This window comes from Ursus americanus, chromosome 6, assembly GCF_024610735.1.
Source record: "Ursus americanus isolate L20-20 chromosome 6, mUrsAme1.1.p, whole genome shotgun sequence".
In the NCBI taxonomy this organism is placed as follows: Eukaryota; Metazoa; Chordata; class Mammalia; order Carnivora; family Ursidae; genus Ursus; species Ursus americanus.
Window position 1 is genome coordinate 19,524,850 of NC_142132.1, and position 19,472 is coordinate 19,544,321.

General features: G+C 36.5%; 1 protein-coding gene across 2 annotated transcripts in view; it reads right to left on the reverse strand.

The window, feature by feature from the left end:
* MXI1 (MAX interactor 1, dimerization protein) overlaps positions 1 to 19,472 on the reverse strand; it is an 86,363-nt gene that overhangs the window by 2,852 nt on the left and 64,039 nt on the right. For both annotated transcript variants that reach the window (XM_045803076.2, XM_045803077.2), the window contains exons 4-5: positions 4,676 to 4,790; positions 3,889 to 4,060 (exon numbers count right to left, since the gene is read on the reverse strand). In XM_045803076.2, coding sequence (XP_045659032.1) covers positions 3,889 to 4,060; positions 4,676 to 4,790 — 287 coding nt within the window. The remainder of the gene's footprint in view (positions 1 to 3,888; positions 4,061 to 4,675; positions 4,791 to 19,472) is intronic.

Below are 19,472 nucleotides of genomic sequence, written 5' to 3' on the forward strand. Positions count from 1 at the left end.
CTTAATATTAAAAGATCCCAACCCCAAGTGGTTTAACAACATCTGTTCTGCATTAAACTAGAAACTAATTCTCAGTGTTGTTTATTAATCAGAGTTGCCTTAAAGAGGGAAAAAGGCATCAACTTAGTATAGGTGAACTAGAAAATGTATCCATTTATTCTTGCCTTTGGCAGTCTCATTCTACACAGTTCTACAGACTTCTAGGATTCATCATAAAGACCTCTGACTATGCAGTAACCAAACTAAGCCAGTTATTATAGAGTGAACTCTGAGGGATTTGTCTTCAATTCGATTTAATTTTCTCGTATCAAATGTAGCTTGAAATGAGGGTGTGAGCCTGAAAAGTCTATGGATTATAGTAAGATCTATAGCAAAGATTATGGTAAAGACATTTCAGTGATGGTATTTAACTTTACTTCAAAAGTCAAACATGATTTAAAAAAAAAAATCCCTAAATATATATATGACCAGCTATCAACAGATAATTTGTTAAATACTACATACACAATCACCAATAAATCACAATATACATTTTAAAAAACAAAAGGCAGTTGAAAAACCATTCTCTCCCATAACAGCTCAAATGAACTCAAGTTTCTTCAATTCTTTTAAGCTCAAAGTCTGATGTTTCATATTTGGCACTGACTCTAAGGGTTCACACTGATCACAATTGCTTTAGGAAAAGTGCATTCTTGCTGAGCCTAAGAAGACAGAGTAAGTTATTTCAAAGAGTATAATTTTCAAAAGGGCTTGTTGCTTCAAAAAGTTTTAGAAATCTGTTTCTAAAATGCAGGCATCTGTCCAAACAAGCTGTACAAACAATCCTATGAATTCATAACTATTTGTTTTACATCCATAATGCTTCACAGGCTATTTGGTGTTTCCCGGTATCACAGAATACTCATCCAACCTACGACTGGAAAACAGAATCAAAACACGCTATCCAAAAGAGCTTGCTGTACTCAGTCATAACAAAGTAAAAGGAGAGACTGCTCCAGCCAAATGAACTAGAGATAGAACTAAAAGTCCCCTGTAATACTGGGAAAGAGGGCTTCCACATAAGAACAGGGAAAGAGGTACTAGCAGCACATGGGACTACTAAAAAAATGAGAACTATGATGAAGACATACTCTTTCTCAAATTTGGAGGTGGGGTGGGTACAAGGAGGAGTTAACAGCAGGGAGGGCAGCTAAAGCCTGCAGACCTGACAGAGTCACACAGCTAGTAACCAGTAGAAGAAAGACCAGGATCAAGGTCTGCCTCCTAATTCGGGGTCATTCCTGCTACACCTCACTGTCATTCATATATGTAGCATGTCCCTGAGGCTCTTGCTGCTGCCTCTGTACTGAGTGCCACATAAAAACAAAGTTACACAGCAAAACAACAAAAATAACAAACCCAAAGACTCCTAGGGTTGTGTTAAAAGGGATCAAAAATCAACTTGAAATACTTCTATGGAATATGGGAAATCTGAGTATTAAAAAGAATAAAAAGACTACAATGGATTAGAACACATTCAAAACATGAAAACCTATGAGTTTGTAAGATAATCAAAACCAAATAGCAAAACAAAAAACCCTGTTAACCTCTGGAGGTTGCTAAGACACCAACTCATTACTCAGAAAATTGACAAAAAAACAACACAAAAAATTTTTAAAAGCATTCCATCTTCCCTTATATGGACTTGATTTCAGGATAACCAAAAAGGTTAATGAAGAAATGTTGTTCTTTATAAAAAAGTTAATAAATGCAAAATGAATGACAGAAGTAGAAAATACTATTTGTAATACCTAAAAAAATAATAATGGGGACCATCATTAATGATTGCTAAAACTATTAAGTGAAAGGTTGAACATTTGCATAAATGTATCTGCACCACCTACGAAATATTCTTGCTTCAAAAAATGAACCTGAATTTAATCAAGCCACTAGATCCACCAACCAGTTCACAGGATATAGGAGGGACAGAAGAACATGTTAAATGATGCCATGTGGATTCAATCAGCCAAATCTAGGGGAAGTTCTATAAGAAAAATGACTCCGTTCCTTTTTTTTTTTTTTCCTTTAAGATTTATTTATTTGAGAGCGAGTACATTGGGGGTAGGGAGGGGCAGAGGGGGAGAGAGTCCCAAGCAGACTCCGCACAGAGCCCAACATATGCGGCTTGGTTTCACCACCATGAGATCACGACCTGAGCTCAAACCAAGAGTCAGACGCTCAACTGACTGTGCCACCCAGGTGCCCCAAAATGACTCCATTCCTACAACAAACGACACTGGGGAGAAAAAAGTGGGGAAGTAAAAACTATTACAGATGAGAAGTATCTTAAAAGGCACAAACAAATGCAATATGGACTCTGTTTGGATTCCAATTCAAACGCATCAATGGTAAAATGCCATCTTTGAGAAAAATCTATCAGAAATCGATGGTATTAGAAATTAAATAAGATTATCTGATTTTATTAGTTTTGTGGCATATAACAGCATTATGATTATTTTTTAAGTCTCATTTATTAAACATACTGAAGTATTCAGGGACAAAAGGATAATGTTATCTGGGATTTGATTTAAAACATTCCAGAAAAAACGGTGAGGGTGAGGGGATTGAGAATCAATGAAACGAGAATAGCAGAATGTTGTCAGCTGTTCAAACTGGATGATGGGTACATGAGAATTCAATATTCTATTCTACTTTTGTGTATGTTTGAAAATTTCCATAATAAAAAGTCAAAAGAAATTTTACAAACAATTCCCGCGTTGTTTTAGAATCCTCAAGATCTCGTGAGCTCTATTTTCCCTAATATTAAGCTTAAAATCATGAGAGTTCACCTCTGGGATCTTTTGTGCTATAAGGCCTGATGTGGTGGGAGCTTTAGGTGAAGAGATCATTAAAATTCAAACAAAATTTTTGGTTGATTCTTAGTCTTTCATCCTGCCAAAGACAAATGCTCTGGGACAGATGGAAAGAGAAATGAAGGGTGTGGTACTTTAAAAAACAGACATAAAAATTAACATCACCAGTTACAAAACATATCAACATCATGTATCTTCCTAATACAATGAATTGAGATGCGCACGACATCACTCTGTGATATTTCTTCCCCCCAAATGTATAACCTCATCTTAATAATGAGGAAACATTAGACACTTGAGAGACACTGTATAAAATTGGAAAATACTCTTCATGAAAAGTGTCATGATCACAGAGACTGAGGAACTATCTAATGCAATGTGGGATCCTGCATTGGATTCTAGATCAGACAAAGGACATTAATGGGAAAATGTGAAATTTGAGTAAGGTCTATAGATTAATAATATTACATGAATGTTAATTTTCTGGTTGCAGTATTTATATTATGTCTACAAAAGATGTTAACAGTAGGGAAACCTGGGTGAAGAGTATATGAGAACTCTACAATTTTCTACAGAAGACAAAACTTTTCTGTAAGTTTAAAATTGTTTCAAAGTAGAGGCGCACCTGGGTGGCTCAGTTGGTTATGAGTCTGCCTTCAGCTCCGGTCATGATCCCAGAGTCATGGGATTGAGTCCCACATCGGGTCCCTGCTCAGCAGGCAGCCTGCTTCTCCCTCTCCTCACAGCTCATGTTCTCTGTCACTATCTTTGTCTCTCTCTCTCAAATAAATAAACAAAATCTTTTAAAAAAACTGTTTCAAAATGGAAAGTTAAAAATACATACCTACATAATAAAGAAAAAAAGTTCTATGGTTCATTCAGGCATTGCTAGACAATGTTGTGATTGCACAAAATCTAGAATGGTGCAGTATTGGCTAAAGAGAAGCAAGCAAATACAGTGCTTTCCAACTTACCCTGCCTAAATTTAGATACAGGGATGCTTAGTATTTTATTAGGGAAGAAGCAAACTGCCTACCTCGCTCTGAATCAGAACGATCTGAAGAAATAGTTGATCCAATGCTGTCCATTCGTATTCGTTCCATCTCCTGAGGACCCTGCAGCTGTTCCAGTCGCCGCTTTAAAAATCTCTGTTCTCGTTCCAGGTTCTCTAACTGGTGCTGGCTCTTCCTTTCAGCTTCTTCAAGTTTCTAAAATGATAAAATGATACTTGTGTACAGTCCAGTACAAACAATAAAATTCATTTCTGCCTAACATCTTAAAAGATTTCTTGTTTGGCAGAGAAAATATGAATGAATATACAAGTATATATGTGTGTGTATATAAAAACATATGTAAATACATATTTTTAAACATCAAAAATAGTTCTTTTTTTACTTTTTTTTTGTGCGTAACAAATGCTACATTACTAGAACAGTATGGAATTCTTGAAGTCTGTAAAATTATCTCCATGAAAGAGAAACTTGCTCTGCACTGTAGTTTGATGGAAAAATACTGAGGGACACAGCCAAATAAAGTCATCTCCACCAGAGGGCACAACAGCCTTCCTTCTGCCGATCAGCAGAGTAATTTGTGATTTTCCTAGTATTCCCAGCTCCTCAAATGGCCATGCTGTCAGAACAATTTAGTTTAATCAGGTTATGTTGCTCCCATCAGATTAGCTGGTAAGTTTTCAGAAAGATTCCTCTTGAGGTCAGTTATTAAGGAGGGCACAGTAAGCTAGCTGATGTTTATGAATAGGAATCATTGCTTAGAATGAAAGAAGGGCTGAGACAATCGTGTACAGATATGAAAGAAATTCTCACCTTGATGTGTGCTTTGGCTTTGTTAAGCAAACCAAGTGTCGTGTGCCTGGTACAGTCTGGTCCTAGTGGAATCAGAACTTTTAAGCGTTCTAAACACAGGCGCAGATGAGCTCGTCTACGAAAGACAACAGAAATCAAATCAGCACAGCCTGAATATTCTACTAGAAACATCCTAAAACCAATTAAAGACAAATAATAATTCACAGATTATTTAGTCTATATCCATGTTACACCCCTAACTCCTCAAAAGTAGGTGCAAGTATAGGCATGCCCTATTGGTTTTCAGTCTCTGCCATTTCTGCTGTACTTGGCAGACACCGTCACTTCAGATTATTATCCCCAATGGTAATCTCTGTTAGACATGATTTAATCTTTAAGCCACCCCATAAACTGTCTCCAAGTGTATTAATGTGGAAGTAGGAAAGCATACTAGGGCAATTAATTGTATTTGATTTTGAATGTCTAGAACCACAGGCTAGAGTAGCAGTTTTCAGCTGGAGTACCTCCAGGGAGTATAAAATGCTCATGAATTTCCATTTCTTCCCTCCCATCTTTTACACACAGTCACACACACCCCTCTCTACACCTGTAGTCATCCTACAGTGTTACATGTTATTATGTATTAGGTTGAACCATAGAAAATTTCTGATATACAATTCTCACTTATAAAAATGGCAACTTCATATGATTCAACACATTAGAAAGAGCAAAATTGTGTGACCAGTTAGGACAGGGTTAGGCAAAATATATGGCTCTGTGGTCAATTTCAGCCACTGAAACAACAACCCATAAAACAGTCCCGGGCTTTCTAATATCTCAGTGTACCAGCTCATTAGTTTTAAATTTTTATTTCTCTTCCTCTCCCCTCTCTCTCATTATCCCACCTCCAATTTTCTACACATGGGAAAAAACTAGGTAACAAAATTCTTTTTTTCTTAAGATTTTTAAAAATTTATTTGAGAGAGAGAGAGAGCACAAGCAGGGTAGAGGCAGGCAGAGGGAGAAGCAGGCTCCCCGCTGAGCAGGGAGTCCAACGTGGGGCTTGATCCCAGGACCCTGGGATAGTGACCTCAGCTGAAGGCAGATGCTTAACCAACTGAGCTATCCAGGCACCCTTGACAAAATTCTTTACAAAAATTATTGCATTCTTTAAACCACCCATCCTGTGGGCAAGTTAGGGAAATTTTGTCCTGAAAATGCTAGCACAGAGTCTTATGGATTTACCTTCCCTGTATCCTAAAGGTATTATGATCACCATGATGAGTGTTCTCGGTACATAATTGTACACTAAAACAATGCTAGTCCACATCTTTGGTTTTGTGCTTCATAGGCATAACATAATTCAGCAGTTAATAAACAGTATATCTGAAAAGAAAAACCACAATGTGTTCACAGTTTATCCTTATTCCTTGAAGAGTTATAACTGACCATTTAGTAACTGCCTCAATTGCACCAGGAACAAAACACATCATCCTCTCAAAGAGGGCGGAAATGGTTTTACTAGTTTACCCACCAAACTATGCTGAAGGTCTTAATACACAAGAAATAATAAGTGAAATTCTCAAATGCTAGTCATCTGAAAGAGGGGCAGGAGAAGACAATAAGCAACCAATTTTGTCACTGACAAGCAAGGATGATTAAGGGTAGTGAGGTCAGAGGTTTGGTAATGAACTGTCAAAATTCTTCCAGTAGTACCCACTACCCCAGCTATAGTTAGGGGTCCATTAGTATTTCCATTCCAAATCTCTTTATTGAGTTCGATAACTCAAATCTAATAGTTGGCTCCAGGCTGAAATCTGACATATCTGATGTAGATAAAGGAATTTTAAATTTTCCCCTAAATTAAAGGTATATCAATGGATTCCCTTTAATGAGATTTAACAATTTTAAAGTTACTCTGCTTCCTGCTATGCTACCCCAAATCATAGAACCTTTAGTAAAATCCTCATTTTTAACTGGAAAACCTAAGTGAGGACTCATGTGATCACTGAGTGCTTTTGCTGAGCAGACTAGAACAACAACAACAAATCCATAGTAAAAAGTGCCTTTAAATTCTTCATTACAATTATGATAGCATATGCCTAACAACTACACTCATATGATACAAGTGGAGGACGGAAAGAAAGACTGGTGGTTGTCTTGCTAATAACTAGAGGCTCCTAAGGAGGCTCTGAATTCAGTCATCTAAAAAAGTTAACAGAGCAACTAACTAGTAAAGTTATGTTGCCGTAAGAATTACTTGTCAGGGGCGCCTGGGTGGCACAGCGGTTAAGCGTCTGCCTTCAGCTCAGGGCGTGATCCCGGCGTTATGGGATTGAGCCCCACATCAGGCTCCTCCGCTATGAGCCTGCTTCTTCCTCTCCCACTCCCCCTGTTTGTGTTCCCTCTCTCATTGGCTGTCTCTGTCGAATAAATAAATAAAATCTTAAAAAAAAAAAATTACTTGTCAATTTCGTTTTCTTAACCCCAGAAATTCAGTGTGTGTGTGTGTGTGTGTGTGTGTGTGTATGTGTGTGTGTGAGAAATATCTTTTACACTGAGTTTAAGGAACTTCAGAATGACTCCTTAACTAGAGTTTTACATCAAGGAAAAAATGGGTGGGTCAGTTCTCTGTTTTGTGACATCTAAGTCATATTAAAATCTAGGTAGAAATCAACTAACATTGCTTCTTGGCCTTTTGTCTAAGATCAAGTGCAGAAATCAACTAACATAATATTAAAATGTCTATGTTTTTTCTCTTTCTTCTTCTTGAGATATACACTTACTACATGACTTTGTGTATTCAGCAGTATTCCACACACTTGCTTGAGTAGAAGTAAAAAAAGAAATGTGAACTTTAAGAGTTATAATCTAGACTACAGAATGAAACATACTGTTTTGTTTCATTTGGTTCATAATGAAATGAGTCATACAGAAATCAAGGGCAACAGAATCTGAATAAAAGGGGAGATTGTAACTGGAGAAAGACTTATAAGAGAAGTTGAAACTTGACTTTGGACTTGAGGGATACTAAATTTGTCTATGATAAAGCAGGGCTTTTCAAGGTAATTAAAAGAGTATAGGACTAAAGTTCATATACTGAAATCAAGTTTAAAAATAAAATTAAAAATATCTTACTTTTTTCTTTCAGGGGAAAACTACTAAGCTGGAATTTTGTAAGGAAATATCAGCCACGATCAGCAGTTTGGTGGTCTGCAATAGCACTGATAAATCGGAATCTGCCCAGGCCAAGGGAGTCAGTGTGTAAGATGGCTAGATGAACAGCAAAGGCAGACTGCCCTCTAAAATATTTTTTATTAGCCTCTATTGAACATTTCTTCAGTCGAGTAATTATAAATGTGTTCCAAGTTACAGCTTAAGAAAACATACCTTGAGTTATCATGTCTCACAGAGACCAGTGATGCCATTTTCCATGTTTTATAAATATAATCCTCTAAAATAGGTAAGAGTATGAAGAATGAGTGGTAAATGATGTCCTTTGCTCTCCTGTGGGGAAAGGTCTCTCTGTGAGAGCCAAATGTCATCTCCTCCAGTTTTTATACTTATAAGAGAATCAGGCATTTGGAGAATAGAGTAACCAAAGGTTAATGGCAGTTGAAAGACAGTAACTGACCAAGTGGGAGCCACACTTTTCAAGGCTGCCGTTCAAATACTGTACACAGTTTTCCACACGTGCTTATTATGCCGGTTTTTAAATTCACCCTTCCAAGAGCAATGTGATACCCTGTGACTGTAAAGTGGGACGTTTAATCAGAAAATTCATTTACCTTGATGTATAAATTTTTTTCTCCCCAGCAGATTACTGAAACACACTGTATGGCAAAATTCTTCTTCCCTTACAATGCTGCTGTGCTACTCTCCACCGTTTCCCCCATAGTCTCCCTGCTGGTAACCAGATTGCAAGCTTAACCACCAACGACCTAGAAAGGCATATCTTTTGATGCCATCTGGTCCTTTCTTTTCTTGCCTTCATTCTCATGTGACCAGAGGCTCAGGAGCCTCCTGTATGGGGTTGCCAAATCATGGACCATAAAACACTGGAAGAAAAGAGGACAAGAGGAAAAACAAAACACCAAAAAACAAAAAAACCAACAACCTTGGTTTGATTTGAAAATGCTTATACGTTGAGAAAAAATTTGCAAGTAGCATAAGATGATATTTTTCAAGTCTCCAAGGAGTGGAAGAGCTGACACAGAGAACAAGGATTCATGAAAGGCATAGTCCTGCACCTTTAGTCAAAGCAGGTTAAGAAGGTTGGGGGTGAGGGGGGTGCCTGGGGGACTCTGCTGAGCATCCGACCCTTGATTTCGGCTCAGGTCATGATCTCAGGGTTGTGAGATTGAGCCCCGTGTTAGGCTCTGCACTCAGTGAGGAGTCTGTTGGAGATTCTTTCTCTCCCCCTCTCTCTGCCCCTCCCCCTTCTCATACCTACATCCTCTCTCTAAAATAAATAAATCCTTAAAATTAAAAAAAAAAAAGATTGGAGAAAGTTAAGGCTGATGTTCTGAATATCCTGATGAACACCAGACTAACAACCAATAGAAAAACCTGACATTGTAGAATTTATGGAACTAGCCTTGAGGAAAACGGGGCGGGGGGGGGGGGGGGATTTAGCCCCTTGGTTAGCATTTATTTGACTTTTCACAACAACAAAAAAACCCTATAAAATGTAAATCTTTCCTAATTTAGCATGAGGATTAGACACTGCAGCAGGGGTGCCGTGTGAGAAAACTGGAGTCTCCTTGCTGAGAGGGAGGGGGCAAGAGAATGGAGAGATACCAAAGCACTTTTATTTTCAAAGACACTTTGAGGTCTGTTTTAAAATAGATTTAAAAGTGGGTTTTACCCAGGGGAAGAGGCAATTTCCAGTGACTAACCTTGTTGGAGAGAAGGTCCTATCAAACTAACCCACACCTTCAAAAAGGGCAAGCCCCTTGTGGGAAAAGGAACAATTACAGTCTGTTTGGCTTTTATTTTGGTAGATTGGGATCATTTTTCCCTGAAGGAACCAACGTTGCTTTTGATTTCAAACCTTGTAAACTCCACTGCCAAACTGAAATATCACGGAACATGAGGGAAAATGGTTTTGCTATAAAATGGCCCCTCCTAGTAGCTGTGATATTTTAAAGCATAGGTGTATCAACCACAAGCAGCACACAGTGTGAGCCAGGAGAGAGGAAAGAATTCCCTTTCAGAAAAAAAATCGCAAGTACCACAGGATGATGTTTTTCAAGTCGTCTCTTGAAACTCTAATCCCTCTGCCCAACAACAATATGAAATTTAACGCCTGCCCGGCCTCACAAACCATCCACTGGCTGATGCCCTTGGCGGCACGGTCCTTCACTGGAACTTGCTTGTCTTTCATTCCTCCACTACGGGATACCAAGACTTAGCCAAGTAACTAAATCAAAATGGAACACAAGTCAAGTGATAGGGACAGTACTTGTACTTTCCTCTCTGCTGAATGTTACGCAATGGGCTGAGAGTCCTCCCTTGAGCCACATTCTTCAAGGCTGCGGTGGCTTGTGGCCAGGTTTCCCAACTCCCTACACGACACTTCTGCACATGACAGCAATTAGCCGCTTATCCTACACATTCTTATTTCAATGTTTCTCTAATATTTAATGTGTTGAGAATCTCCTGAAAATCTCTAAAGACACACACAAAAAATATGCTTACCTCTTTTTCTTATGAAAAATGACATTAAAAATGAATCTAGATATCAAGCACATCCATGCTACTAATGGATCTTATTTATGAAAACAAATATGATCATATTCTGCTGTTCAGCTTATTCTGTCTGTGAAATAAGAAAACTTAGACAAGCTATTCCTGTAAAATAGCATGTGCTAAATATATGTTTTCACTTACAACTTACATATTATCTGCTTCACAAAAAAAAAAACAAGCCATTAACTGTCAGGTAGTAACTCGGTAAATGGTGGTAAATGGCATTTCCCTAGCATCAGAACTGACTGTGGTGTCATGGGGCTTGAGGACAACAAAACAAAAACTCAGGGGGAACAGCCAGAACTCCCTTCTCATTTAAAAAAAAAAGCTGCTTTCATTAATATTCCTTTTAATTCAATTGGTATCTTATAAAATAACCAGATAGAAATATCATCAAGTGTTATAATGAAACTGCAAATTACATAAATTACATATACTATGCAATATTATAATAATATAAATTATTCTATAGTCACATTGTCCACCTTAGCACTGAAGGGCTCATCTATACACAAATAAAATCAGTTAAAGATGCAATACACATTACTTACTCTTGGAAGACTTTTTAAAATCACTGTCTCCCAATAAAATCTAAGTAGTTCTTAGGGTAGGAAGCCAGAGAGTATTTACAGCCAGAAGGTTAAATATATAGTAGTATGCCTTCCAGAAGTCATACTTTTTCTCAAAGATTTGGAAAAAAACACTATTTTATATGAAAATAAGCACAAATAATGCAAAGTATACTTTTAAAGCAAAAAAAAAGACTTCAAATAAATCTTGCACTATTTTACACCATATCCCAAGACTTCCAGGAATCTATGTTCAAACTACTAGAGCTAATCATTACAGATCACTATAGAATTTTAGAATTCAGAACATCATTTCTGAATCATAGTTGGGATTATGTTTTTCAAATGGTTAGAGAGGGAGGGAAAATGGAGTCAGGCAGAAGAGACAGTGACAGACGTGAGTAGTCAGTAAATTAATGATGACAAAAAAATGATAACACTCTTTCTCAAACTCCACAGAGTCCATGTAGGCTGAGATTTTATTTAGTCTTTACATCTCAGAGATATGAAGAGGATGAAGTGCCATTCAGTCAACAGCAATGATCACCAGTAAACAATGGGTGGCACCTTATTATGCCACTGAACTAGATGCTGTAAAAGTTTAAAGGTGCCAGTAGTAATTTTTATCTGTTTGAAGATGTTAGAATTTGGCCTTCTGCCTACCACCTTTCTTACCTCGCTTCCTATTACCCGTACCCTTCCACAAACCAAATGTGCTTTTATATTTACCCATTTCTCCACCTGGAATGTCCTCCTCTCCACGGTCTACCAAGTGAGCATCTAACTCCTTTATCAGCCACAGCCAAACTACCTGTTTCTTTTGTGATGCCTTCATTGCTATATCCCTTCCTCAGAAAATTAATACTTGATTTTCACACTAATCACACTGTATTTTAGTTACTCTCTTGGTAAGACTGAATTCATACTTTTAGTAATTTCAGTTTTTCCAAAAACAAAGAGTAATCGACACACAGTGGGAAGGTGGGATGTAACATAATTTCTAGTGGATATTTCTGGGACTCTCTAATTCACCAAAGTTGAGGTAACAATACTGGGGCCTCCAAACAGTATATTCAGGTGCCAGGCTGACATTCAGGAGAGAACTGCTTATGGATGCCAGACCTGTACACTGGGAATTTGTGTGTGCCGCTGAGGTTACCACCAAAGATGACTGACTACATGAAGAGTAACTGACAATCTCAACCTAACTCTTGATCAGCGTCGACATCTCTTTTAATAGTGAAGCAGAGGATTGAGAATTGCAGCTATTAGACTGATTTGTCAAAGTATTTACATTGATGGAGGTCTAAGACAACAATGTCAAATGAAATTCACAGATAATTTTTTAAATCCAATTTTTCGGTCACCAATTTCAACTTTCTAACCTTATTAATAAGCCTCCTAGCAAGTAGAAAATTTGATTGAATTAACTTTGGCCTCTGTTACAGCTGTTGTTCAAGAAATAATAATAAAAACAAGTATAATGGCAGGAAGACAATTACTAATAAAAAAATAGACACAGCTAAGAAAACCTAGGTATGAGAGAGGAAAGTCTAAAAAAAATACAATGCAAGAGAGAGAAAAAATTACATGAACAGTTTTTATCCCATCTGATAACATGAGAAACTAGTATCTGCACAGTTTTAAAGATCACAGGACAGCTGATCAGTTGAAGCCTATAGTGCAGAACACATAAACAATTTTTTGAACTGTCCTGCATTCATTCATCTCTAAGGAAAACTTGACTTTTGAAAAAATAATTTGAAAAAAATAATTAAAATATAAGTTCTTCACTGAACAACCCCACAAGGAACCCAACCTCCAAAGCGATTTAACAGAAATTATTCACTTGACGTCCATTCTACGCTAAATTTAGCTTCCCTGCATATATCTCATTCCCTCTCTTATCTGTTTATGAGTACTTGGTTTAAAAAAAAAAAACAAAACTTGATCATTCATTCACCATATTTCTTCTTTGGTCACACAAGAACTTTCTGTATTCCAAGTTTCAAAGTCTGGGAAATAGGGCTACATCACTGGAGAAAACAGTGGCAATTTGTTCTAAATACAAAATAGCTTATTTTCCTTTGGCAACTCTCCAGGGGTTTGGGTGGAGGGAAAGGATACTCCTCTCTGGAGAGATCAGGCTCTGAACCTGGCCTACTGTCAAAACTTAGCTGTGGGTGGGAGAGAAATTTTTAACAATTATTTATCTTTCACATCAATTTGGAAACTGATTAAAGATTTCGGCATTATTAACAGTTTTTCTATTCTTCAGCTTTTTGTTGGTCTTCATCCCTATCCTGGCAGCCCCCATTGGCTGATTTAATGGTACCAAGGGGCTGAGAAGTGTTGCTGTCCAAAGAAAAAGCATTCTCTCACAGGGACTGGGAAGGCAATCTGCAATCACAACAGTAGCTACTTGTTAATTTTCTATTTGAAACACAGTGATGTCAATAGTATTGTACCCTGCCAGCCACCATGGGGTAAAGTACATTTTGAAATCAAAACAAACTTCCTACGTGCTGGCAAGTCAGATCTGAGACATAGTGATAACGTTCTGTAAGACACTGCCCTAGTTTTATACACAAAATGCACATAAAAAGGTTTAGTCTATTCTTCTATGAAAGTGTGAGTCTAACACTCACAGTCCCACTCTTACCCACAGCCCAGTGCAACTCTTTTATTCTATCAAATTATAGCCCAGGATAGTAGAGGGAAATGAAGAAATATTGTTACTTATCTTTAGTAAAACGATGATCCTACGTAGCACAAACAACACACTTGAAGAAGGCTTTGGACTGTAACTGTTTGTTTAGTAGTATAAAATGAAAATAGCATAATGCTTTGCAACACGGCCCCACTAATAAGATGTGATTCGTATAATAGTTCATTTTAAGGGGGAGTACTCACTTAGGACGAAAGACACATTTTATTAAAAGAAAAAGGAACACTCTGACCTAAGAATTAACACATCTCTGGAAGGTGAATATCCACAATTTGTACTGAATATGAGTAACGTGAAATAGGGAGCTAAATGATTAAAAGTGGTGACCATGCTTACTACTGGCAGAGGGCAAATGGTTTGGCATTGCTGGACATCTGCCAATTCAGTCAAGTTAGCCAGGGATTATTTTTAAAGTCCCATTTTAGAAAAATTTCCCTGAAACTGAAATGCAGGGCTGTTTGCTATTTGTTTTATTTTGTTTGGGGGAGTAAAATTTGGGGCAGGAAAAGGGTAACAAAGAACAATTACTGACCAATGTGTAATTTAAAAAAAATAATAATAATCCTGAGGTATTCATTGGGAACTGAGAATCTCTAAAAAAATAAGACTCATACAATTTTAAACATGTCACAGTCCTGACAATGACAGAGAATTAATGTTTTGGTTTATCTTTATTGCAAAGTTACATAACCCTTCTGATCTTTCTCTTTCATTATACTGCATCACGTTTTTTTCTGACCACAAGGAGTCCAACTGAAGTGTAGTTTTTGAAAGTTATTTTTGGAGGCAGTTTTGCATAACACCTAGCTCCAATTCTGTGCATGCTCTCTTCCCATAAAAGAGAATTTTTTTCAGTGTTGTATTAAGGCATTGAGCATTTTTAGGCAGGTAGAATATAAACTTTACTTTTTAAGACCCTTCTGAAAAGGAAAAACTATTCAACAGAATAAAAACAATTGCAATAGTCCACTAAAAGATAAATTTTTATAAGTAAAAAAAGTGGGTTCAAATTTATGACTTGTTTCTATCTCTGTCTAAATCTTAGTTTGACTCTCCTCTGGATAAGACCAGGAAAAAATTAAGTGAGAGAAGAATCAGAGATTTAATATTTATTTATATGATTCCAGCCTTAACTCAATACCCATATAGCTTTCTGTCCAAGAAGGACTGCTGCACAAGTGCCATTAGACATTGATTCCAGAACAAATCTGTACTGTTCTATGAATTTGAGAAGGAGACAAAGCCAGGCTAAGGGAACATGCTCCAGTTTCTTACCACTGCCAATCAAAATCGAGGCTTTTCTGCAGGGCAGGTTGTATGGCTTACTTAAGTATACTCCAATGAGAACACAAAAACTGTTACTCCAATCAAAGAAGGTGATAGAATTTGGAGGATAGGTTTGCGCAACTTGGCTGTATTTCCTTTCAGATATTAGAGATGTAGCAGGATGAAAGTCCTGAAATATCTCTAGGATCACCAACGTCTCTAATCTCAGTATTTTCTTCTAAACACACCAATATTTCCTGAACATTGCAAGCCAGCAGATGCATGTTTCCTCCTTCATCTGACCCAATACATACAGCAGTAAATTCCAACAGCTTTCAAGGGAGTTCTAGGAGCCCAGTATCACCCAATAGCTCTTTAGGAAAAGCCTCTTGCATTACAAAAATAGCAGTCTTGCAAAGTCATTCAGTTCTATCTAAATTGTGTTATGTTTACAAATGTTTTAACTACAAAGACCGAATTTCCAATTGAAAAAGAACCTTATTTAGAAAAGACTGGATTTTTTTTTTTTTTTTTACAGCTATGCCAAATACAAGCTGTTCTGTAAAGGAATAATTGTGAATCAGACTGGAATAAAATGAATCAAGATAGAAAAACCATACAGACATTACAACCCTAAAGAAAAATGCCATAATTGGTCACACCAATGATCCAAATACCAAAGAGTACATTTTTGTCAGTGATACCAACAGATGGCTCAGGAAAACCATGATGGTTGTCCTCCATGACTACATATATATGACCAGAAAATGCCCTCAAATAAAATATAATGTTAAATATATATATATATACATATATATATATATATATATATTTAACATATATATATAACATAATACAAATGTACCCCTAACATCTTTTTACTAAATAAAGCCCAGTAGCAATGTTTTATTAAAGAACTGATCTAAAGTGGTTTGATTTTATTTCCATTTTTTATTAGGGTAATAAATCCCTATAAGGATTTCCCTATGTAAAGCAGGACTGTCCATTTTCTTTTTTAAATCCAAAAATCCCTCTTTTAAGCCTCAAGAGACTACACTTTCTAATTGTAGTCATTATGATTTTGATGAAACAAATCTTAGTGTACCTTTTCTTAATTTCTAGATTTCTTCCTTATTTTAATTTAGCTACTACATTTCTAAACAGAAAACCCAAATTTTCTCATTTAATTTTAGACTAGTTTAGGGGGATAACATTGCTCTAATTACTTTGGGATAAAAGTATTAGAAAATAAAGCATGCTATGAAAAACAGACTTTTGTAATGGCAGAAAATCCCATGTCAACTCCTATATCAGTTTTTAGGCAAACTTAAGAGATAGGCAGTATGTTGAAATTTTTAAAAGTCCGTAATCTAAGATTGATGTATTAGAGAAAAGTTTACAAAAGTACAAATTTCCCATAGAAACATCCTTTTTTTTTTTATATAGATTTTATTTATTTATTCGACAGAGAGAGAGACAGCCAGCGAGAGAGGGAACACAAGCAGGGGGAGTGGGAGAGGAAGAAGCAGGCTCATAGCAGAGGAGCCCGATGTGGGGCTCGATCCCATAACGCCAGGATCACGCCCTGAGCTGAAGGCAGACGCTTAACCGCTGTGCCACCCAGGCGCCCCGCATAGAAACATCCTATTTGGGGTTCTCTATTAAAGGATAAATTGAGAAGCACTCAGAAGAAATAGAAGTTACAAGGGGAAGAACACGATCACAAAAGTTACTAAGACTTTATCATAGTGGACTTACTAGAATAAAATGAACATCTTCAATAGTATTCCAAAACAAAATGACATATAAGAGATTATGGAGAGCTAAGGAAATGCGCTTTTGGTTTTCCTTATTTTACCCAAAGCTATAGCAGATTGAACTGTCCCAGTTAAATTTTCTTGTGAAAAGACTCCGTGGAAAAAAAGTCTTTTCACAAGACACTTGGGTATTCACCAACATTGCCACTACAAAAGAGAGAGAACCATAGTAGACACCCCTCTGTAAGAAAAACAGCCACTAAAAACAACACTGTATTTTAGCTGCCGTTAGAGACATACCAGGAAAGCAACTATAGATGAAGAAGGCTTTATCACAGTCTTTAAATGTAGTCCCAGGCCCATATCTATCTTTTCCATGCTTAAGAGCTGGAAGTTCAACTTCACTTCAGAATAAGTGACAAACTATATTTGAATGATTAAAAGACAGAGCAAAAAAGCTTCAGATGCAGCATTTCTCCTGAAAGCCCTTTCAAACATATTGAAAATGTGATAAAACTAATTCTGGCAAACTCCTAGAGAGAAGCATGCAAGTCACAGGAATGATCACTCATAACTAAGCTGTTTATGCTAGCTTTGGCCTATGATAACCTGCTGTTACGAGTTTAACTCAGCTCCCACCTGGGACATACACAACTTAATACCTAATTATATATTGCCTATAGGGGCTTTATAATCATATATTTTGTCTTCTATCTAGACTATAAATCCTCAAAAGCAGAGTCTAGGACTTCTCCTTTTATCCTATCCCTAGTACCCAACACACAGTCAATACCTAATACGTGCTTGTTAGTTGTTTGTGATTATCTTTAGGAGTCCTTTGTCTGTGCCAGGAACCAAGCAGCATCAAATGAACTCCCATTTCCACCAAAGATTTTAAATTAGAAAACGTGATCTTGGGGTTAATGGTATATAAGACCGTAAGGAGACATTAGCATGGACATCTATTACTTATAAGTCATCTTAGATTGATGTTCAAAACAAACTCTAAATTTTTCAAGATAGGGAAGTTTGAAACAAATCCTAAACCAAACTTTAACTTTCAACATATTTTTTAGTTATCTCAAGTAAAAGTACAAAGGGTGGAGGAGGGGGGAGAGACAGGTCAAATTGTACTTTAGTGGAAACAGTAAAACTGCAGCTAAAAGATGAATAATTCTTAACAATTATTTATTCCTAACCTCTGCGTGCTGGACCTATACTAGCATCCAACCCCTCTCTACTAAAGTACTCAAAGTTCTATCAAAAAGGTATAGAAACCTCTAATTAACCTTCATTTAAGAAAGACAGGGCCGTTTTTGAAATTAAAGCTGCCAATTTCAAACATGTTTGAGCTCCAGCTTTGCTACGCCTAACTAAAAAATCACAGATAGAAGTAGAATACAGTTCTTTATATCATTTCCAAAAATGTCTCTCCATAAAGAACTACCACCTGAAAAAAATTTTAAATTAAAGCATCAACCAGAAAATGCCCTCAAGCTAATGTTTAAAAATCCATTTTTTCAAAACAGATGTTTAAATATACAGAAGAAACTGGTGGTTGGGTGGGGGACAATGAGTGAAATAGGTGAAAGATTAAGAGTACACTTGTCATGATGAGCACTGAGTAATGTATAGAATCGCTGAATCATTATATTGTACACCTGAAACTAATATAACACTGTGTGTTAATTATACTTGAATTTAAAAATAAAAATCCATTTTTTCCTGTTCCATTCAAATATTACTAAACTAAGCACTGCTGACTACAATTTTAAAATAAAAGGAATTTTCTTATACCAAATTCTAAGGTCAGTTAAAAATTTAGAAAATGACAAAAGTCTATTAACTTTACCATGAATAAATTAATCTACAAATCTTTATCTGTATGAAAGTTAAAAAAAAATTCTATGATTTCAAGAACAGTGAAAAACTAAGCACTAAAATCTTTCCTTCCAAGCATAGCAGATCGAAATGTGCTAAACATAATTATTTTTAAAATTTCTAATAAAATGCTCAACAAAGCAAGAACAAATTTCGATACAAATTTGAAATTTACTAGTTACAGATCACTTCCTATTTAATAAATTCTTATCTCTATTTTAATTACTTCATAGTTTTCAAATGAGCCAAACTCACAACTGCTTTTTTAAACAAAGCTACACACACACACACACACACACACACACACAGATTTTTAAATTCCGATATAGTAAGAAAGACCCTAGATGAAAAGCTATGAGCACGAATTGGACCTTTCAATAACAATCTCTTTGGCTAGAAGCATTTATGGAAATTGTCAGCATTCTATGATGCTTTCCTGAAGCTATTCATTCTCAACTAAGAGAGATATTAGCCTTCCAAAAAAAAGGGAAGTCTTCAGAAGGCTCTGCCCAAGCACAATGTTCTAGCTGATAATGGGAACTTCCACGAAAGAATGTTTTAAAAATTCTGCAGGATTTTAATGATGTCAAATTAAATAGCTATCAGAATAAACCAAGTTACCAAAAAACCGAAAGCAAAACAGAACTAACACAACTACATATAAAAATCACGGAGAAGACTCTATAACTCAAAAAGCAAGCTGAAATTTATTAAGATGCTAATACCAAGTTATAGAGCTATTTAGACAGAACAGGGTCACAAAACATCAAGGACAAGACACTTGTATCAACTCCAAACATTCTGAGGAAATGTTTTCACAACAACAGAAAAAGATCTGTCACAGCTTCTATGATATTTATAGCAAA